This window comes from Lethenteron reissneri, chromosome 10 (genome assembly GCF_015708825.2).
Source record: "Lethenteron reissneri isolate LAM-NWPU_2019-01 chromosome 10, ASM1570882v1, whole genome shotgun sequence".
Taxonomy (NCBI): Eukaryota; Metazoa; Chordata; class Hyperoartia; order Petromyzontiformes; family Petromyzontidae; genus Lethenteron; species Lethenteron reissneri.
The window spans coordinates 3,602,533-3,621,223 of NC_083788.1; the positions used below are offsets into that span (position 1 = coordinate 3,602,533).

Genomic DNA, 18,691 nt, shown 5'->3' on the forward strand with positions numbered 1-18,691 from the left:
CCAGTTTCTTATCGGCGTCTTCGCGGTCGCTCGCAACCACCGTCATCGCCAAGACAAAAATCCCCGCTATCGCTGAGACCAGGGAGTCAGGACGTATTCGCCACATTGCATGCATAGCGGCTCTTGAAATATTGGAATTCTTTCGTTACCGAATTCGAAATAAATGGCCGTTGTTATTTTTGGTTTGCCGACCCCAAGTGCTGTTAGCGAGCACCTGTGAAGGCCGGCATGGCACATGGGGGGGATTGGTGGCAAGCATTACGCCCGGCCACCTTTATCTCCCCAGTAGCGATGTTTATGCATCGACCCAGGTACTCATTTTGAGGTTGAGTATACCTAGGAGAGGCCCAGGACGGATTCAGATAATCGTCACTGGTGTTGGCCTTGAGTGGAAATCAAACTCGGTTCGCCAGGTTCTTAGCGCAGCGTGCTAACCGCTGCACTACCGCTCCCCACATCACCACCGCCATCACCAACACCGTGATCATCACACCAGCGTCTTCATCAGCCACCACCATCATCCTTACCACCGTCACCATCAACAGTATCATCAACATTGTCACCACCTTACCGAGCATCATTACTACCATCACCACTTCAACATCAACGCCAACTTACGTTACTGCTAGCATCAACATCAACACCATCATTGCCACCACTACCACCTTTTGCAGGATAAGTGCCACAATAACCACCACCATCTTCACCTTCCCGACCGTCAACATGACTGCTAGCATCACCATCACCGCCGCCATCATCACCACCGGTGTCACCGCCATGTTCATTTCCATCATCGTAACCACCGTCACTGCCAGCATTACGATCATCACCACCACCAACATGACTGATAGCTTCACTATTATCATCATCACCACCGCATTACGATCATCACCACCACCAACATGACCGATAGCTTCACTATTATCATCACCACCACCGCATTACGATCATCACCACCACCAACATGACTGATAGCTTCACTATTATCATCATCACCACCGCATTACGATCATCACCACCACCAACATGACCGATAACTTCACTATTATCATCACCACCACCGCACCCCCCAGAACCATCGCTCCACCATCACCCCACTACAGTTACTATTATCAACAACAGTCGCCCTTCACAAGTAAGTGATGGTAACATCACCACTTGAATTGTGACAGGCTAAGGTGCATTTTGAGGCCCCTTCTTGCTTCACACTGTGAACAGCCTTGCAGTCTGTTGGGCAAAACAGGCGCGTCTTTGTATGCCTGTGTATGTATACATGTACGCGTTTCGTGAAGGATGTTACTGGGCAGTTGGAGGCAGGTGCCCTCGAACAATAAGTGAGGGCAGAGGAGCGACGCTCACAACAACGAGCAGAGCGCTGGGCGGCTAAAATTCAGCAAGTTGGCACAGTAGGGGGCACAGCTGGGTGCATCTGCCAGTCATCTCAGTCGGTCAACCCATGGCATCCTGCTGAGTCTGTCCCATTACCTATCAGCCAGCCTTTGCCACTTCACGTGGCCTCAAAGTGCACCTGGCCTGGCACCAGCACCGTTGTGACATCACCGTCACTCAGTGGCGGGTGGCGGGTATTGTGGGGAGCGGTGGTAAAGTGATGAACACACTACGCCACGAACCCGGTGACCCGAGTTCGAATCCTGGTCACAGCTGACATTGTATTCCAGAGGTATCTGAACTGCTCCTGGACCTCCCCTAGGTTGACTCAACCTTAATACATGCTACATTGTGTGATTATAATTATCAGCACTGGAGCCAGAGCTGGCCGGGCATCATGCTTGCCACACCTCTCGCCAGAGGTCACAATCGGGTACCCGATACCCGTACCCTACCCGATACCCGGCCGGGTACGGGTACCCGTTTGCGACCCTTGTGCGGCCGGGTACGGGTACGGAATCAAAACCCGTTTGCGACCTCTGCCTCTCGCTCCATCTTGGCATTAATGTGTGGTGTGTGTGTGTGTTGGAAGCATTCACCCTCCAGCAACAATGGAGGGCAGAGGAGCGACGCTCGCAACAACGAGTGGAGCGCCGGGCGGCTAAAACACAGTTTTCACAATAGGGAGCATAGTTGGTGCATCTGCCACTCATCTCAGTCGGTCAACCCATGGCTTCTTGGTCTAAAACTAAACTAATTTTATTTTACCAGGTAAGACCCACTGAACTGCAATTGATAGCTCAAAGAAGTGGCTTATTTGGAAATTTATAGCAGCCAATACTCGAAATGGATGTTTCTAATTGTGGAGGGAAAAATACTAGAGAACCCGGAGAAAAAACCCATTTGAAGAGAGACATGCAGACTCCACATATACAGCAGGCGTCCGGGTCTGGATCGAACCCGCGACCTCCTTGATACCAAGCGAGGTAGTTAACATCTCGCCATCGTGGCGTCTGTTCTGTGACGACTTGCCAGCAACGAGTCTTTGACACTGCACATGACCTCAACGTGCACCGAGCGTGGCACAAGCGGCCGTGGTGACGTCGCCGCCACTGAGTGCTCAACGGCGGTTGTTGTCGCTGCTGCTGTTGTCGTGCGTGCGAAGGTTTGCGATGGCCGTCAACGTTCACGCCACGTCTGTGACGACAGAAAACCTCTCCCGGCACGACATCATCAACTGGATCAACGAAACACTGCAGCTGCAATACAGCAAGATCGAACAGCTCTGCTCTGGTAAGCCTTGCCCCGCCACCCATCGCTACCGCTCTCCTGCCCATGCCCTCACAGTTCTACCTCACCAGCCCAGCCACGTCTTACCAGCCACATCTACCCGGCCATCCGCCAGTGGTCGCAACCGGGTACCCGATACCCGTACCCTACCCGATACCCGGCTACCCGTACCCGGCCGGGTACGGGTAGCCGTTTGCGACCCTGGTGCGGCCGGGTACGGGTAGGCCGTGAGTCACTGATGAGTAACCGTTTGTCACTCATTTCTTGTAGGGTACGGGTAGGGAACGGGTACCCATACCCGGCCGGGTACGGGTACGGGTACCCATTTGCGACCCTGGTGCAGCCGGGTACGGGTACGGGTAAGGAATCTAAACCTGTTTGCGACCTCTGCCATCCGCCCATCTCCCCCCAACTCCGCCAGACCTGCCGTGTCGGATGAACCCCTTGCCCCACCTAACCATGTCATCCACGAGTATTCGTCCTTGTCCTGTCTGCCCTGCCCTTTGCCCCCACAGACATGCCCTCTGACCTACGAGATCTGCCCCCTCATCCACGAGACCTGCCCTTGACCCCGCCAGACCTGCCATCATATATAATAGACCCATGCCCCTGTACCACTTTAGATCTGTCCTCTGGCCCACGCAAAGCTAACGTTGTTGTGTGTACGCTTTGTGTGTTCTCTATTGTGAGGTAGGTTTTGTCGGAGTAACTGCCAGTAAGGTCAATGGTGTCACACATGCGGTGTGGTGTGTGTGCATTGCACGGTGCGTGTCGCATGTTTGAACGTGTAGATTGTTGTACGTGCGGGGGTTTACGCGATACGTGAAGCGCGTGAAGTGGCATGTGTGTTGTATGTGCTCACAAATCCTTGGAAGATCTGGACACATTCCCAATCGGTGAGTTCCTCCGCCAGGCAAGGGCTGCCTTGGCTGGGTCATGTAGCCCGCATGCCCAGCCACCACATGCCCAAGTAGCTTCTGTTTGCTCAGATAGAGAGGACTAAACAGGCATGACACGGGCGAGAGAAGAGATGGAGCTGATGCGAGCCGAGTAGACATGCCGAAGACCGGTACCAGCGGTGTAAAGATTGGCCTCTTGCACCTGGGTCTGTCCCGTGACCTCCTGCCAGCGAGCCATCGACACTTAACGGGGCCTCAAAGTGCGCCTGGCACACGCGCCATGGTGACGTCACCACCACTTAGTGACAAATTGCGGCAGAATGATGCGCTGTCTATATGATGTCATGTGTGCATTGTATGCATGCTATGTGGGGGGTTTGTGTGTGTGCACCAGATATTCCTTACCATAAGTTAACGGACGTGCATTTGTTTTGTGCTGTTGTGATAATGCTACATCGTGTTGCGTGTATTGTGTACGATGAACGTTTATCATGGGACCTTTTTTGCCACCCACCCCCTCGTGTGTCGTGCCAGCCTCCGTAGGTGCTCGCTTAACAGCTCTTGCCCCGACAGTCTGTTAAGGCTATACGGGGGGGGTGGGTCTTTGTCTTTGTATAGGTGTGGCATACTGCCAGTTCATGGACATGCTGTTCCCCGGCTGCATCTTGCTCAAGAAGGCCAAGTTCCAGGCCAAGCATGAGCACGAATATCTGCACAACTTCAAGCTGTTACAAGTCGCCTTCAAGAAGATGGGCGTGGACAAGGTAAGGGCATGTTTCCCGTGACCCAGAAGATCCTTTCTGTAAAAACACCGTTGCTGAGCACGTTCCCAGAGAGCCCAGGACGTCGTGCGGCCAGCTACCAACAGCACCGTCGTCAAACTTGCGATAGGTTCGAGTTTGACGTGCTTGACGGGGTGGGTAGCGCAAGGGAGAGAATTCCAAAGTGGGGGGGGGGGGGAAGTTTGTTGTTGTGACCTGCAGTGTGGTGAGCGAGTGGATGAGTGAATGAGTCATCTTCTTGGTTCTTTCGGTAAAGTCACGTAGAATTGAAATAAGAAAATAAGAAAAAAAAACACAATAAAATAATTATTTTATTATGTTTTCTTTTTATTATTATTATCGGTAAAGTCACGTAGATAAAATAATTATTTTACTATGTTTTATTTTTATTATTTCATTATTTCAATTCTACGTGACTTTACCGAAAGAACCAAGAAGATGAATCCCTGCAGTCACGAAAGCTTTAAATCGAAGAGTGAATGTGTTGTTGTGGCCTAGAGTGTGGTGAGCTCGTCGCTCGGTGGATGAGTGATTGAGTGTTGTTGTGACCTGCAGTGCAGGGAGCGAGTGGATGAGTGAATGAGTGTTGTTGTGACCTGCAGTGTAGTGAGCGAGTGGATGAGTGAATGAGTGTTGTTGTGACCTGCAGTGCAGTGAGCGAGTGGATGAGTGAATGAGTGTTGTTGTGACCTGCAGTGCAGTGAGCGAGTGGATGAGTGAATGAGTGTTGTTGTGACCTGCAGTGCAGTGAGCGAGTGGATGAGTGAATGAGTGTTGTTGTGACCTGCAGTGAGCGAGTGGATGAGTGAATGAGTGTTGTTGTGACCTGCAGTGAGCGAGTGGATGAGTGAATGAGTGTTGTTGTGACCTGCAGTGCAGTGAGCGAGTGGATGAGTGAATGAGTGTTGTTGTGACCTGCAGTGAGCGAGTGGATGAGTGAATGAGTGTTGTTGTGACCTGCAGTGAGCGAGTGGATGAGTGAATGAGTGTTGTTGTGACCTGCAGTGGATGAGTGAATGAGTGTTGTTGTGACCTGCAGTGAGCGAGTGGATGAGTGAATGAGTGTTGTTGTGACCTGCAGTGCAGTGAGCGAGTGGATGAGTGAATGAGTGTTGTTGTGACCTGCAGTGAGCGAGTGGATGAGTGAATGAGTGTTGTTGTGACCTGCAGTGTAGTGAGCGAGTGGATGAGTGTTGTTGTGACCTGCAGTGCAGTGAGCGAGTGGATGAGTGAATGAGTGTTGTTGTGACCTGCAGTGTAGGGAGCGAGTGGATGAGTGAATGAGTGTTGTTGTGACCTGCAGTGCAGTGAGCGAGTGGATGAGTGAATGAGTGTTGTTGTGACCTACAGTGCAGTGAGCGAGTGGATGAGTGAATGTGTTGTTGTGACCTGCAGTGCAGTGAGCGAGTGGATGAGTGAATGAGTGTTGTTGTGACCTGCAGTGTAGTGAGCGAGTGGATGAGTGAATGAGTGTTGTTGTGACCTGCAGTGTAGTGAGCGAGTGGATGAGTGAATGAGTGTTGTTGTGACCTGCAGTGTAGTGAGCGAGTGGATGAGTGAATGAGTGTTGTTGTGACCTGCAGTGCAGTGAGCGAGTGGATGAGTGAATGAGTGTTGTTGTGACCTGCAGTGCAGTGAGCGAGTGGATGAGTGAATGTGTTGTTGTGACCTGCAGTGCAGTGAGCGAGTGGATGAGTGAATGTGTTGTGACCTGCAGTGCAGTGAGCGAGTGGATGAGTGGATGAGTGTTGTTGTGACCTGCAGTGCAGTGAGCGAGTGGATGAGTGAATGTGTTGTTGTGACCTGCAGTGCAGTGAGCGAGTGGATGAGTGGATGAGTGTTGTTGTGACCTGCAGTGCAGTGAGCGAGTGGATGAGTGGATGAGTGTTGTTGTGACCTGCAGTGCAGTGAGCGAGTGGATGAGTGTTGTTGTGACCTGCAGTGCAGTGAGCGAGTGGATGAGTGTTGTTGTGACCTGCAGTGTAGTGAGCGAGTGGATGAGTGTTGTTGTGACCTGCAGTGCAGTGAGCGAGTGGATGAGTGGATGAGTGTTGTTGTGACCTGCAGTGCAGTGAGCGAGTGGATGAGTGGATGAGTGTTGTTGTGACCTGCAGTGCAGTGAGCGAGTGGATGAGTGGATGAGTGTTGTTGTGACCTGCAGTGCAGTGAGCGAGTGGATGAGTGAATGAGTGTTGTTGTGACCTGCAGTGCAGTGAGCGAGTGGATGAGTGAATTAGTGTTGTTGTGACCTGCAGTGCAGTGAGCGAGTGGATGAGTGTTGTTGTGACCTGCAGTGCAGTGAGCGAGTGGATGAGTGGGTGGGTGGATGAGTGTTGTTGTGAGCGAGTGGATGAGTGTTGTTGTGACCTGCAGTGCAGTGAGCGAGTGGATGAGTGAATGAGTGTTGTTGTGACCTGCAGTGCAGTGAGCGAGTGGATGAGTGAATGAGTGTTGTTGTGACCTGCAGTGCAGTGAGCGAGTGGATGAGTGAATGAGTGTTGTTGTGACCTGCAGTGCAGTGAGCGAGTGGATGAGTGGATGAGTGTTGTTGTGACCTGCAGTGCAGTGAGTGAGTGGATGAGTGGGTGGGTGGATGAGTGTTGTTGTGAGCGAGTGGATGAGTGTTGTTGTGACCTGCAGTGCAGTGAGCGAGTGGATGAGTGAATGAGTGTTGTTGTGACCTGCAGTGCAGTGAGCGAGTGGATGAGTGAATGAGTGTTGTTGTGACCTGCAGTGCAGTGAGCGAGTGGATGAGTGGATGAGTGTTGTTGTGACCTGCAGTGTAGTGAGCGAGTGGATGAGTGGATGAGTGTTGTTGTGACCTGCAGTGCAGTGAGCGAGTGGATGAGTGAATGAGTGTTGTTGTGACCTGCAGTGCAGTGAGCGAGTGGATGAGTGGATGAGTGTTGTTGTGACCTGCAGTGTAGTGAGCGAGTGGATGAGTGAATGAGTGTTGTTGTGACCTGCAGTGTGGTGAGCGAGTGAATGAGTGAATGAGTGTTGTTGTGACCTGCAGTGCAGTGAGCGAGTGGATGAGTGAATGAGTGTTGTTGTGACCTGCAGTGCAGTGAGCGAGTGGATGAGTGAATGAGTGTTGTTGTGACCTGCAGTGTAGTGAGCGAGTGAATTAGTGGATGAGTGTTGTTGTGACCTGCAGTGCAGTGAGCGAGTGGATGAGTGAATGAGTGTTGTTGTGACCTGCAGTGCAGTGAGCGAGTGGATGAGTGAATGAGTGTTGTTGTGACCTGCAGTGCAGTGAGCGAGTGGATGAGTGGGTGGGTGGATGAGTGTTGTTGTGAGCGAGTGAATGAGTGTTGTTGTGACCTGCAGTGCAGTGAGCGAGTGGATGAGTGAATGAGTGTTGTTGTGACCTGCAGTGCAGTGAGCGAGTGGATGAGTGGATGAGTGTTGTTGTGACCTGCAGTGTAGTGAGCGAGTGGATGAGTGAATGAGTGTTGTTGTGACCTGCAGTGTGGTGAGCGAGTGAATGAGTGAATGAGTGTTGTTGTGACCTGCAGTGCAGTGAGCGAGTGAATTAGTGGATGAGTGTTGTTGTGACCTGCAGTGCAGTGAGCGAGTGGATGAGTGAATGAGTGTTGTTGTGACCTGCAGTGTAGTGAGCGAGTGAATTAGTGGATGAGTGTTGTTGTGACCTGCAGTGCAGTGAGCGTGTGGATGAGTGGATGAGTGTTGTTGTGACCTGCAGTGCAGTGAGCGAGTGGATGAGTGAATGAGTGTTGTTGTGACCTGCAGTGCAGTGAGCGAGTGGATGAGTGTTGTTGTGACCTGCAGTGCAGTGAGCGAGTGGATGAGTGTGGTTGGGGCCTATAGTGTTGTGAGCGAGTGGATGAGTGTTGTTGTGACCTGCAGTGTGGCGGTTGACCGATGTGGATGAGGCAAGAGTGTGGGAGAATCGAGTCCTCAACGTGGGAGGAGGAATTAACCACGAGGGAGATGAAGGCGGCCGGTGTGGTGCTCGCCACACACCACCTCGCTCTCGTGCCGTGCCAGCGTTCATAGCTACCTTGCCAAGTATTCCACGAGGTCGTGGGTTCCATCCCGATCCTGACGCCTGTTTATTTGTAGTTTGCATGTTTTCTCCGGGTCCTCCACTTTCCATCTCTACATTTGGAATGAATATCATGCAAATCTTGACTTGAAGCTTTCGTGGCTGCAGGAATTCATATTCGTGGGTCTTTCGGTTGAAGTCACGTTGATGGGTTCAAAGAAAATAATAAAAATAACAAAAAACTACGACGTTTCGATCGCAACGCAAGCAATCGTCATCGGGAGAAAAAAAAGTGGGGAAGCTGCTGAGGCAGGCTGTTTTGAAGGTTTGAAACGGGTGTGTAGCCCAAGACTCTTAAGCGAAGTCGGCGGGGCTAGTGATGTTAAAGTGAGAAATTTGCATGTCAATGTAAGATCGGAGAGCTTAGAATTTCGACGCGATAAGCCACTTCGTTGAGCCCCCATGATTTGTGGCCACGTCGCTTCTGAAAAAGAGCTGTGGAGCTCGGTGGACCTCATACTCTTAGGTTTTTCGGTAAAGTCACGGAGGGAAAAAAAATAATAAAAATATAATTGAAATAATAATAGAAATTAAGTAATAAATCACGACGTTTCGGAGGCAACGCAAGTCTCCGTCATCAGGTGGGACCGTCACAGCCAGATTTACTGTCTCAAGTGAGGCAAGTTTCCAAGAGTCAAGCTCTTAAATACAAGTTTAAGGGGGGAGGGAAGGGGGAGGGGCTTATCTGAATGTGGTAGCCAATCAGTGGAACGTGTTAGGGGGGGGGGGGCGGGGCTAAAAGAGAACAGTTGGTGCATCTTGTTGATGCAGGTAAGGTCAGTGGATCTTACCTGCTAAAATAAAACTAGTTTTAATAGTTGTTATCTTTGTGCTGCGCTCGCACGCACACACACACACTCCCCAGGTGATACCGGTGGACAAGCTGGTGAAGAGCAAGTTCCAGGACAACTTTGAGTTCGTGCAGTGGTTCAAGAAGTTCTTCGACGCCAACTACGACGGCAAGGAGTACGACCCGATGGGAGCGAGGCACGGCATGCAGGGCCCCGTGGCGTCTGGCAGCGTCGAGCAGCTGGCGCCGAAGACGCGCAAGCCGGTCTGCCCAACCGGTGAGGGCAATCGGTCGCTCGCGCCGGCACCCGCACCGTCGCAAAGTCGGCACGAGATGAAGTTGAATGAAATGCGATCGCAGCAGTTGTTGTCAATCCACTAATGGGTGAAGGTTCCTATGTGCCGTGGAATTCATTGGTGAGGTGTGTCGGGGGATTGACCATACTTCTTCACCAACGCTGGTCACTGCGAGCTGGTGAGGTGTGGGGGAGGGTGCATTTATCCTTGGCTGGGAACCGTGCTGTCAAGCGCGGGGTGACCCGGCCCCGTCCGCACTGCGCTTGGTGTAGAACTCGATGCGTAGCGGCAGTCGGATTGGGAGCCCTGGTGGAGATGTTAACTACCTCGCCTGGTATGTAGGAGGTCGTGGGTTCGATCCCGACCCTGACGCCTGCTGCTGTACATTTGGAGCTTGCGTGTCTCTCTCTCTCATCATCATCATCACGGTGGCTAGGAGATGTTAACTACCTCGCCTGGTATGCAGGAGGTCGTGGGTTCGATCCCGACCCTGACGCCTGCTGCTGTCTATTTGGAGTTTGCGTGTCTCTCTCTCTCATCATCATTGCGGTGGCTAGGAGATGTTAACTACCTCGCCTGGTATGCAGGAGGTCGTGGGTTCGATCCCGACCCTGACGCCTGCTGCTGTATATTTGGAGTTTGCGTCTCTCTCTCTCATCATCATCATCACCACGGTGGCTAGGAGATGTTAACTACCTCGCCTAGTATGCAGGAGGTCGTGAGTTCCATCCCGACCCTGATGTCTGCTGCTGTATATTTGGAGTTTGCGTCTCTCTCTCTCATCATCATCATCACGGTGGCTAGGAGATGTTAACTACCTCGCCTGGTATGCAGGAGGTCGTGAGTTCCATCCCGACCCTGATGCCTGCTGCTGTATATTTGGAGTTTGCGTGTCTCTCTCTCATCATCATCATCACGGTGGCTAGGATATGTTAACTAGCTCGCCTGGTATGCAGGAGGTTGTGAGTACCATCCCCACCCTGACGCCTGCTGCTGTCTATTTGGCGTTTGCGTGTCTCTCTCCCCGTGGTCGCTTGGATTCGGGCTTCAACTGCGTACCTCGTGCCGTGTGTAAACGTCACCACTGGGGAAACAAAGGCGGCCGGGTGTGGTGTTGGCCACCCACCCCCTCGTGTGCCGTGCCGATAGCCTTCATAGGTGCTCCCGAATAGCACTTGCCCCAACAGTCTGTTAAGACTATACGGGGTTCTTTGTTTGTGTGTTTTTGTGCACGTGTCTGCATGCATGTGTACGTGTGCTGCTTGCCCGCGTGTGTGTGTGTGCGTAGCCCCGCGCATAGTGCCGGTCCAGCGCATGGGGGCAGCCTCCCCAGCGACCCAAGCCAGCGCAGGGCCCCGGAGGCTGCCAGCCGGGGGGGCGGCGGCGGCGGCGGCGGCGGCGTCACGCAACGGGTGCGGGGAGGACCCTGCGGTGGCCGAGCTCGGCCAACAGGTAGTCCACACACACAATAACAACGACAACTGCCACTTGCCACTGAGTGGCGGTGATGTCACCACGACGCTTGTGCCAGGCCACACACAGTGGGGGGCGCACACACACATGCACACACACATGCACACACACATGCACACACACATGCACACACACATGCACACACACATGCAGCGGGGGGCGCACACACACATGCACACACACATACACACACACACAGCGGGGGGCGCACACACACGTGCACACACACACGTGCACACACACACATGCACACACACACATGCACACACACAGCGGGGGGCGCACACACACATGCACACACACGTGCACACACACGTGCACACACACATGCACACACACACACATGCACACACACACAGCGGGGGGCGCACACACACATGCACACACACATGCACACACACATGCACACACACACGTGCACACACACATGCACACACACAGCAGGGGGGCGCACACACATGTGCACACGCACGTCCACACACATGCACACACACACACATGCACACACACACAGCGGGGGGCGCACACACACATGCACACACACATGCACACACACACGTGCACACACACATGCACACACACAGCAGGGGGGCGCACACACATGTGCACACGCACGTCCACACACATGCACACACACACACGTGCACACACGTGCACACACACGTGCACACACACGTGCACACACAGCAGGGGGCACACACACACGTGCACACACTCCCAGCGGCACACGCAAACAGACAAAGACAAAGATCCCCCGTGTAGCCTTAACAGACTGTCGGGGCAAGTGCTGTTAGCGAGCACCTATGAAGGCCGGCACGGCACATGAGGGGATGGGTGGCCAGCACCCCACCCGGCCGCCTTTGTCTCCCCAGTGGCGATGTTTACACACCGCACCAGGTACTCATTTCAGGCTGAGTCGATCTAGGGGAGGCCCAAGACCGGTTCAGATAATCGTCACTGGTGCTATGCAGCAAGCGGGAATTGAACCCTGGGTTGTGGAACGGATCATCTGAGTTTCCATTACTTCTTATTGGGAAATTCGCTTTGATATACGAGTGCTTTGGATTACGATCACGTTTCCGGAACGAATCATGCTCGCAGTCCAAGGTTTCACCGTATGTGTGCGCTTGTGCGTAACGTCCCTGCGTGCACGTGTGAACTTGCGTGTGCTTGCCGGTGTCGGGAACGGTGGCACGGTGGTTAGGGCACTGCGATGCGAACACCGGCGGCCTGAGTTCGATTCCCACTCACAACTAGTCGCCAAGGTGAGGAATATCTGAAGCAGCCCTGGGCCTCCCCTAAATCATCTCGGCCTTAAATGAGTACTCGTTTGCAGTGTGTAAACATCACCAGCATCAGGGAGACAGAGCTGGCCGTGCGTGGTGTTGGCCACCCACCCCCTCGTGTGCCATGCCAGCCTTCATAGGTGCTACTCGCTTAACAAGCAGAGGTCGCAACCGGGTACCCGATACCCGTACCCTACCCGATACCCGTACCCTACCCGATACCCGGCTACCCGTACCCGGCCGGGTACGGGTACCCGTTTGCGACCCTGGTGCGGCCGGGTACAGGTAGGCCGTGAGTCACTGGTGAGTCACCGTTTGTCACTCATTTCCCCACGTCTTGTCTCTTCTCACAATTCAAGTTCCTAGAATCAACCCACCCGCGCCTGCAACATGGCTTCATCCCAGAGGTCGTAATCAGGTACCCGATACCCGTACCCTTACCCGGGTACGGGTAGGGTACGGGTACCTGTTTGCGACCCTGGTGCGGCCGGGTACGGGTAAGGAATCAAAACCCGTTTGCGACCTCTGTTAACAAGTCTGTTTGAGGCTATACGGGGGATCTTTGTCTGTGCTTGCAGCTTACAGACTTGAAGTCCACAGTGGAGACGCTGGAGAAGGAGCGGGACTTCTACTTTGGAAAACTGCGCGAGATCGAGGTTCTGTGTCAGAGCACCGATGACAAGATGCCCGTCATCCGAAGCATCTGCGACATCCTCTACGCCACGGAGGTGAGGACTTGACCATGGCCACAGCCACCGCACAACCGTCACTCGTACACAACCACATCCTGATCGCCACGGAGTGTGCGTACTCAAACACCGACGCACAGACACAACCGTGACCCCTACACAACCACATCCTGATCGCCACGGAGAGTGCGCACTCAAACAGCGCTGCACAGCCACAACCGTGACCCCTACACAACCACATCCTGCTTGGCACGGAGAGTGCGCACTCAAACACCGCTGCACAGCCACAACCGTGACCCCTACACAACCACATCCTGCTTGGCACGGAGTGTGCGCACTCAACCACCGCCGCACAGCCACGACCACGACTCGTACACAAGCACATCTTGAACGCCCTTTCAACTGGTACAAAAACTGACACCTTTATACAAGGCATCATGTTTGCAATAACCACAACACAAGCAGTCAAAATGCAAACAAAAAGAAACAACCGCGGGGAGGCAGATGCACAAACTCCAAATGTACACGTGTCAGGGTCGGGATTGAACCCGCGACCTCCTATACACCAGGTGAGGGTGTAAACTTCTGGCACCATTTTCTCACTCCCCTCCACCCCTTCCTCCCTCGCACCCCCCTCCGTGCAGGATGGATTCCAGGTGCCGGAAGACGAGGTGGAGGGAGAGCAAGAGTCGTACTAAACACTGCTGCACATGCCCACGGCGCCAGCCCACGGCGCCAGCCACACCGCAACCACGCGTCGCGACCGAGTGGTGCCACACGCACCGCATGGGAACACGCGGGTCGCCACGCACGCACCACACGCACCACGCCGAGCCAAACCTATCGCACGCCACACGCGCACACGCACCGTACAAACGCGCACGTCACGGCGCGCAAAACCAAACGTGCCGCGCGTCACAGACATGCGCGCGATGCCACATCGCGCGCTCTCTCAGCCTCTTGACCTCAGGCTTTTTATTCGATGACTCTTTCTCTTCCCCCCAATGTCACCTGACCCCCCCCTCCCCACCACCCGTCCGTGTCTTATATCAACACTTTCTTGTCTTCTCGCCCGAGCCGCTCGCTTGCCCCGTCTGCCCACGTGCGCCCCTTGGACTTGCCCCGTCTCGCGCCGGATGTTCACACCTTACCCCCCCGTCTCCCGTTTGGGCAAGTCGCCTGTCGTCCGAGCCTATCCACGAGCTGTGGGCTGCCCCGGTTCACACCCGACCCCCATCTCTCACACCCCTGCCCCCTCTCGCTGTGGTCCGCACCTGGTGGTCGTGTTTTCCCGTCGTACCCCACACCCCCCCCACACACCCCACCGTGCCTACGCACCGTTGCTCCGCGTCTCGTCGATGCGCTGTCGTCTTGTTTTTGTATCCTGGTCTCACGTCTGGAGAAGTTACGGTTGTTGTGGGGGGTGGGTGGGAGGGAGGACGGTGGGGGGGGGGGCCATAGCCATGTCGTTTTATTTGGGGCGGTGTGGCTGTTAGTTGACTGTAACGATGGAATTAAATCTCACTTTGCTTTTGCGTCCATTAGCGAGCTGCAACCGTTGCATGGTGGGGGGTGGGGGGTGGGGGGCGGGGGGCGGTCGTCTTGCGACGATGTCTGCGCTTTTTTTCTTCTTCTTGGTTCTTTCGGTAAAGTCACGTAGAAGGGGAGTAATAAAATAATAAAAATAAAACACAATAAAATCATTCTCACGACGTTTCGGCCACAATGCAAGCAGCCGTCTTCCGGTGAAAACCAGGTCTGTCGAGGCGACAGAGTCCGACTTCTACGTGACTTTACCGAAAGAACCAAGAAGATGAATCCCTGCAGTCACGAAAGCTTTAAATCGAAAGATGCCTGCGCTGTTCACCAACTCGGGTTTTCTCAGAATCGACCCCAAGTGGAGGGGGGATCGTGGAAAGCGCACAAACGACGGCGGATTTCAACCCAGTGGCCCTCCGCTGTCCAACCACCACGCGGCCCCCCTCGGCCCTGCGAGCCCCGTCACGCCCGTCGTGCCGTCGTTGGGTCACCAGCCCGTGTCCAATCGGCGCGCACGCTCGATCCCCACCCGCCTCCCGTCGCCGCGCCCAAGTCGCCCGCAACGCGCCCCGTCTCGTTGGCTCCACGGGCGGCCTCGGCACAATCGTCGCCAGAACCTCCCCCCCCACGCCGCGGCGGGAGCGGCCGCTTGCGCGTCAGCATCGTACCACCCCCCCCCGGGGGGGTTCGCTCTCGTCTCTGCAAGCGGATGCGGGCAGCTGTCTGCTCGCTCGCTCGTCACAAGTGACGCGGCTCTTTCAAGCGGCCGGGGCGATTCTATTTGTTGCTTAAGCGGCCTGACAGCGTTTCGTCGCGCGACGCGTTTTGTTTTTGTGAACTGTGGTCGTTCTAATCGTGACGCGGGGGTGGTGAGCGGGGTTTGGTTTAGGGGTGAAGCTAACCGGGTGAGGGAGTAGCCGGACGCGGCCACGCTCCCCTCGCCGCTCCCCTCGCCGCTCACCCGCTCGCTCGGACGCGGGCAAAGCGTTCGCGGGGGCAGAGCGGGGTGGGCGATGGCGACGCCGACGCCGCGCGGCGATTTTTGAGAGTAGCCGGTCGCGGTGGCGCAGCTGACACACTGCAGGGCGTGGACCCGCAGCGGTGGGCGGGGGGGGGGCGCAGCTCACGTTGAGGGTGACGTGTTCGATCCGGGGGTGGCGGGCAGGGCAAAGGTGCGCAGACGAGTGCCTGCCGTCGCCGCACGCGTCACTCGTGTTGTGACGGAGACGTCGACTGGTCGAGTCATTAGTTTGCTCTCCACGGTGCCACTTATAAAGCAGTGCAGCAAGTAGTTCTCATCCAAATGATAATTTACAATTTTTCAGTTTGCTTCCTGGATAAAGGCCGCCTCCGCTTGCCTTGGCGGCGGGGGGGGGGGTCACTTGGCAATACTTCACCCGCACCTGGTCAGACAATGTTGGCGAAAGGCTAGAGTGCCTCGCGATCTGAGCGCTGCACTACGAACCCGGCGAAGGGCTAGAGTGCCTCGCGATCTGAGCGCTGCACTACGAACCCGGCGAAGGGCTAGAGTGCCTCGCGATCTGAGCGCTGCACTACGAACGCGGCGACCCGGGTGAAATTTCCGCCCACGGCTACCTCTCTGGCCCAGCCCTGGGCCTCCCCTAGGTAGACTCGGCATCAGAACGAGGAGCCGGTGTGCGGTGTGTAAACATCGCCGCTGGAGACGACGTCTGCCGTGCCTGGTGTTTGGCCGCCCCTGCCACCTCCTCGTGCGCCACGGCCTTCATCGGCGCTCGCTAACGGCACTTGCCCCAACAGTCAGTTCAAGGCTGTACGGGGGAATCTTTGTCTTTGTGTTGGAACCTCGCGACCAATTTCCGATGCCGCTCGCCACCGATGTTAGCCGCGCCCGGTAATCTTTGCCGAGGGTCTCTGGGTTCGCCAATCGCCGCGAGACGCCGCTATGCAACTGAACAAAATCAACTCGTCGCCACCGACCGCGGTCTATCCACTGCGGGACCAGGGCCTCGTCCCCAAGGCCGCTGGCAACTGCAGCGTCATCGCCCCAGGACCCGCACGCACGCATTTGGCATTTTTTTCTCACCGCGAAGGCGGCGCTCCGTTTCACAGGCGTAGTCTGTAATTGTCTTGCGAGTGGCGGGCGGGCAGGCGGGGTTGCCATGAAGACGCGGAACACACACAACGGCCTTCGCAAGAACTAATTGTTGAAGTCGGTGGCACGGTCACTCCCCCGCCGCCCCCCCCCCCCCGCCCGTGTGACCGATGAGGCTCGGTTGGTACTGCCCCGTGAACGCGCCGTGACGTCGCGATGGAGACCCTCAACCCTCCTCCGCAGGGTAACTTTGAAGTGATTTACAACAAAACTCAAATGTCCGTCGTGAACGGAAGCTTTCCCCGACGCTTTGTCGGGACAGCGTGGGGTGGGAGAGGTGGGGGGGGGGTGGTGGTGATGTCTGCCTGGGTCGCTACGCGGCCGCCCCCCACACCCCCCCCCCACACCCCCCTCCGCGCTGCTGTGCAAGCGAGCGGCTCGTAGAATCCCCCGGGATGTTGTGAGGCTTTGATTTAAAGATCTCGCGTGACCTTCGGCGGGGTGGCGGGGTGGGTGGGTCGCTGCGGTTAGACGCTCGTGCCGATAGCACGAGCCAAAAAAAGTATCTAAAGAACACCAAGTGAGGTGACGTTTCGGGCAACGGCCCTTCTTCATGGAATGAAAGGAGAGAAGCATTCGCTCGAATCGATGCCTCCCGTTGTAATTTGTTTTCTTTGTTTCGAGTCGCAGCGATATCGGGGAGGAGGAGTGAGCGCTTCGAAAAGTCTTGGTCACGTGTGCCCTGTGCAACCAGCGCTTGCCCCAACGCTGCAGCAGCAGCAGCAGCATCCCAAAGCGACGAGTTGAGTGGTTGAGATCGGTGCTTCCAGTACGCCCATTGCCACCAGGCTGGTGATGGTGATGATGACGGTGGCGATGAAGGCCACCCTCCAATAAGTATAACCCGTAAAAACAAAGTTTTTCACAAAAAATCCTTTATATGCGTGGCATCGGGGCGGCTCAAGTCCTCTCGTCCTCTGGCTTGAGATGGCTGCCACCTATGGGTCAGATGATTGTGTGCCAGCATTAACCAATTGGTAAGTAAATATAAAACAAATTCCCTAAACTGTAAAATTTTGGAGAAAAAAATTTCACGAAAATAAATTGTCACGCACAACGAGTCTGTGTGCAAAATGTCAGCTCGATTGGATCACGGGAAGTGGGTTAAAAAACGACCGAAAGATTTGCACGGTCCTAAGCAAGCAAGCAAGTGAACTTAATATAAAGGATTTAAAAAGTATAACCCGTAAAAACAAAGTTTTTCACTCAATCCTTTATATGCGTGGCGGCTAGAGTCATCTCGTCCTCTGGCTTGAGATGGCTGCCACCTATGGGTCAGATGATTATCTGCCAGTATTAAGCAATTGGTAATTAAATATTTAATTTGTTTTCCCGAAAAAGTGTAAAATTTTGGAAAACATTTTTCACGAACAATAATTGTCTCGCACAACGAGTCTGTGTGCAAAATGTCAGCTCGATTGGATCACGGGAAGTGGGTTAAAAAACGACCGAAAGATTTGCACGGTCGCAAGCAAGCACGCAAGCACGCAAGCAAGCAAGCGAACTTAATATAAAGGATTTAAAAATGGGTCAAGAAGCACATGTGGTTCCCCCTCCTGTCAGAAATAAAGCACGTGGGTTTTTCGTTTGTCTTGTACGTACAGATGCTCACTCTGCCTCTTTATTTGGGAGGGGGTTGGGGGTGGGGACGGTGACTTGTCCCAGCCAGCGATACGCATCGAGCGGTTGCCACCGATTGCAGAGGTCTGCGGTTCAAATCCTCCCGCCCCCTGGATCAGCCTCCGGGCGTCACGTTGGTTAGGGGATGTCAGCTGTCTCGCCTGGTCTACAGGTGGGTCCTGGGTTCGATCTTGTCCTCGGCAAGGTAAGGTAATTTACCCTTTTTACCGGGTAAAAGGGTAAAGGTGTGGACATGCCAAGGGGTAAGGTCAAGGTGTAGGGTAAAGGTAGCTCGGAAGAATTACCCGGGAGGGTCAAGGTAGCGCGAAGAATTACCCGGTAAATACGGTACCTTGTTTACCGCTAAAAGCTCCGTGGCGCAGTCCGTGGCCTCCATTTAATAAGTAACATTTAAAAAAACGATTTAAAAAAACA

The 18,691-nt window shown here is 54.5% G+C and overlaps 1 protein-coding gene across 1 annotated transcript in view; it reads left to right on the forward strand.

Annotated features, from left to right (window-relative positions):
* LOC133340523 (microtubule-associated protein RP/EB family member 1-like) overlaps positions 1–18,237 on the forward strand; it is a 30,390-nt gene extending 12,153 nt beyond the window's left edge. Inside the window, exons 2-7 of the mRNA XM_061548822.1 lie at positions 2,555–2,682; positions 4,197–4,342; positions 9,295–9,496; positions 10,804–10,967; positions 12,853–13,002; positions 13,608–18,237. Of these exons, the coding sequence (XP_061404806.1) occupies positions 2,562–2,682; positions 4,197–4,342; positions 9,295–9,496; positions 10,804–10,967; positions 12,853–13,002; positions 13,608–13,661 (837 nt within the window). The 5' untranslated portion in view covers positions 2,555–2,561 and the 3' untranslated portion in view covers positions 13,662–18,237. The remainder of the gene's footprint in view (positions 1–2,554; positions 2,683–4,196; positions 4,343–9,294; positions 9,497–10,803; positions 10,968–12,852; positions 13,003–13,607) is intronic.
* The last annotated feature ends 454 nt before the right edge of the window (positions 18,238–18,691 follow it).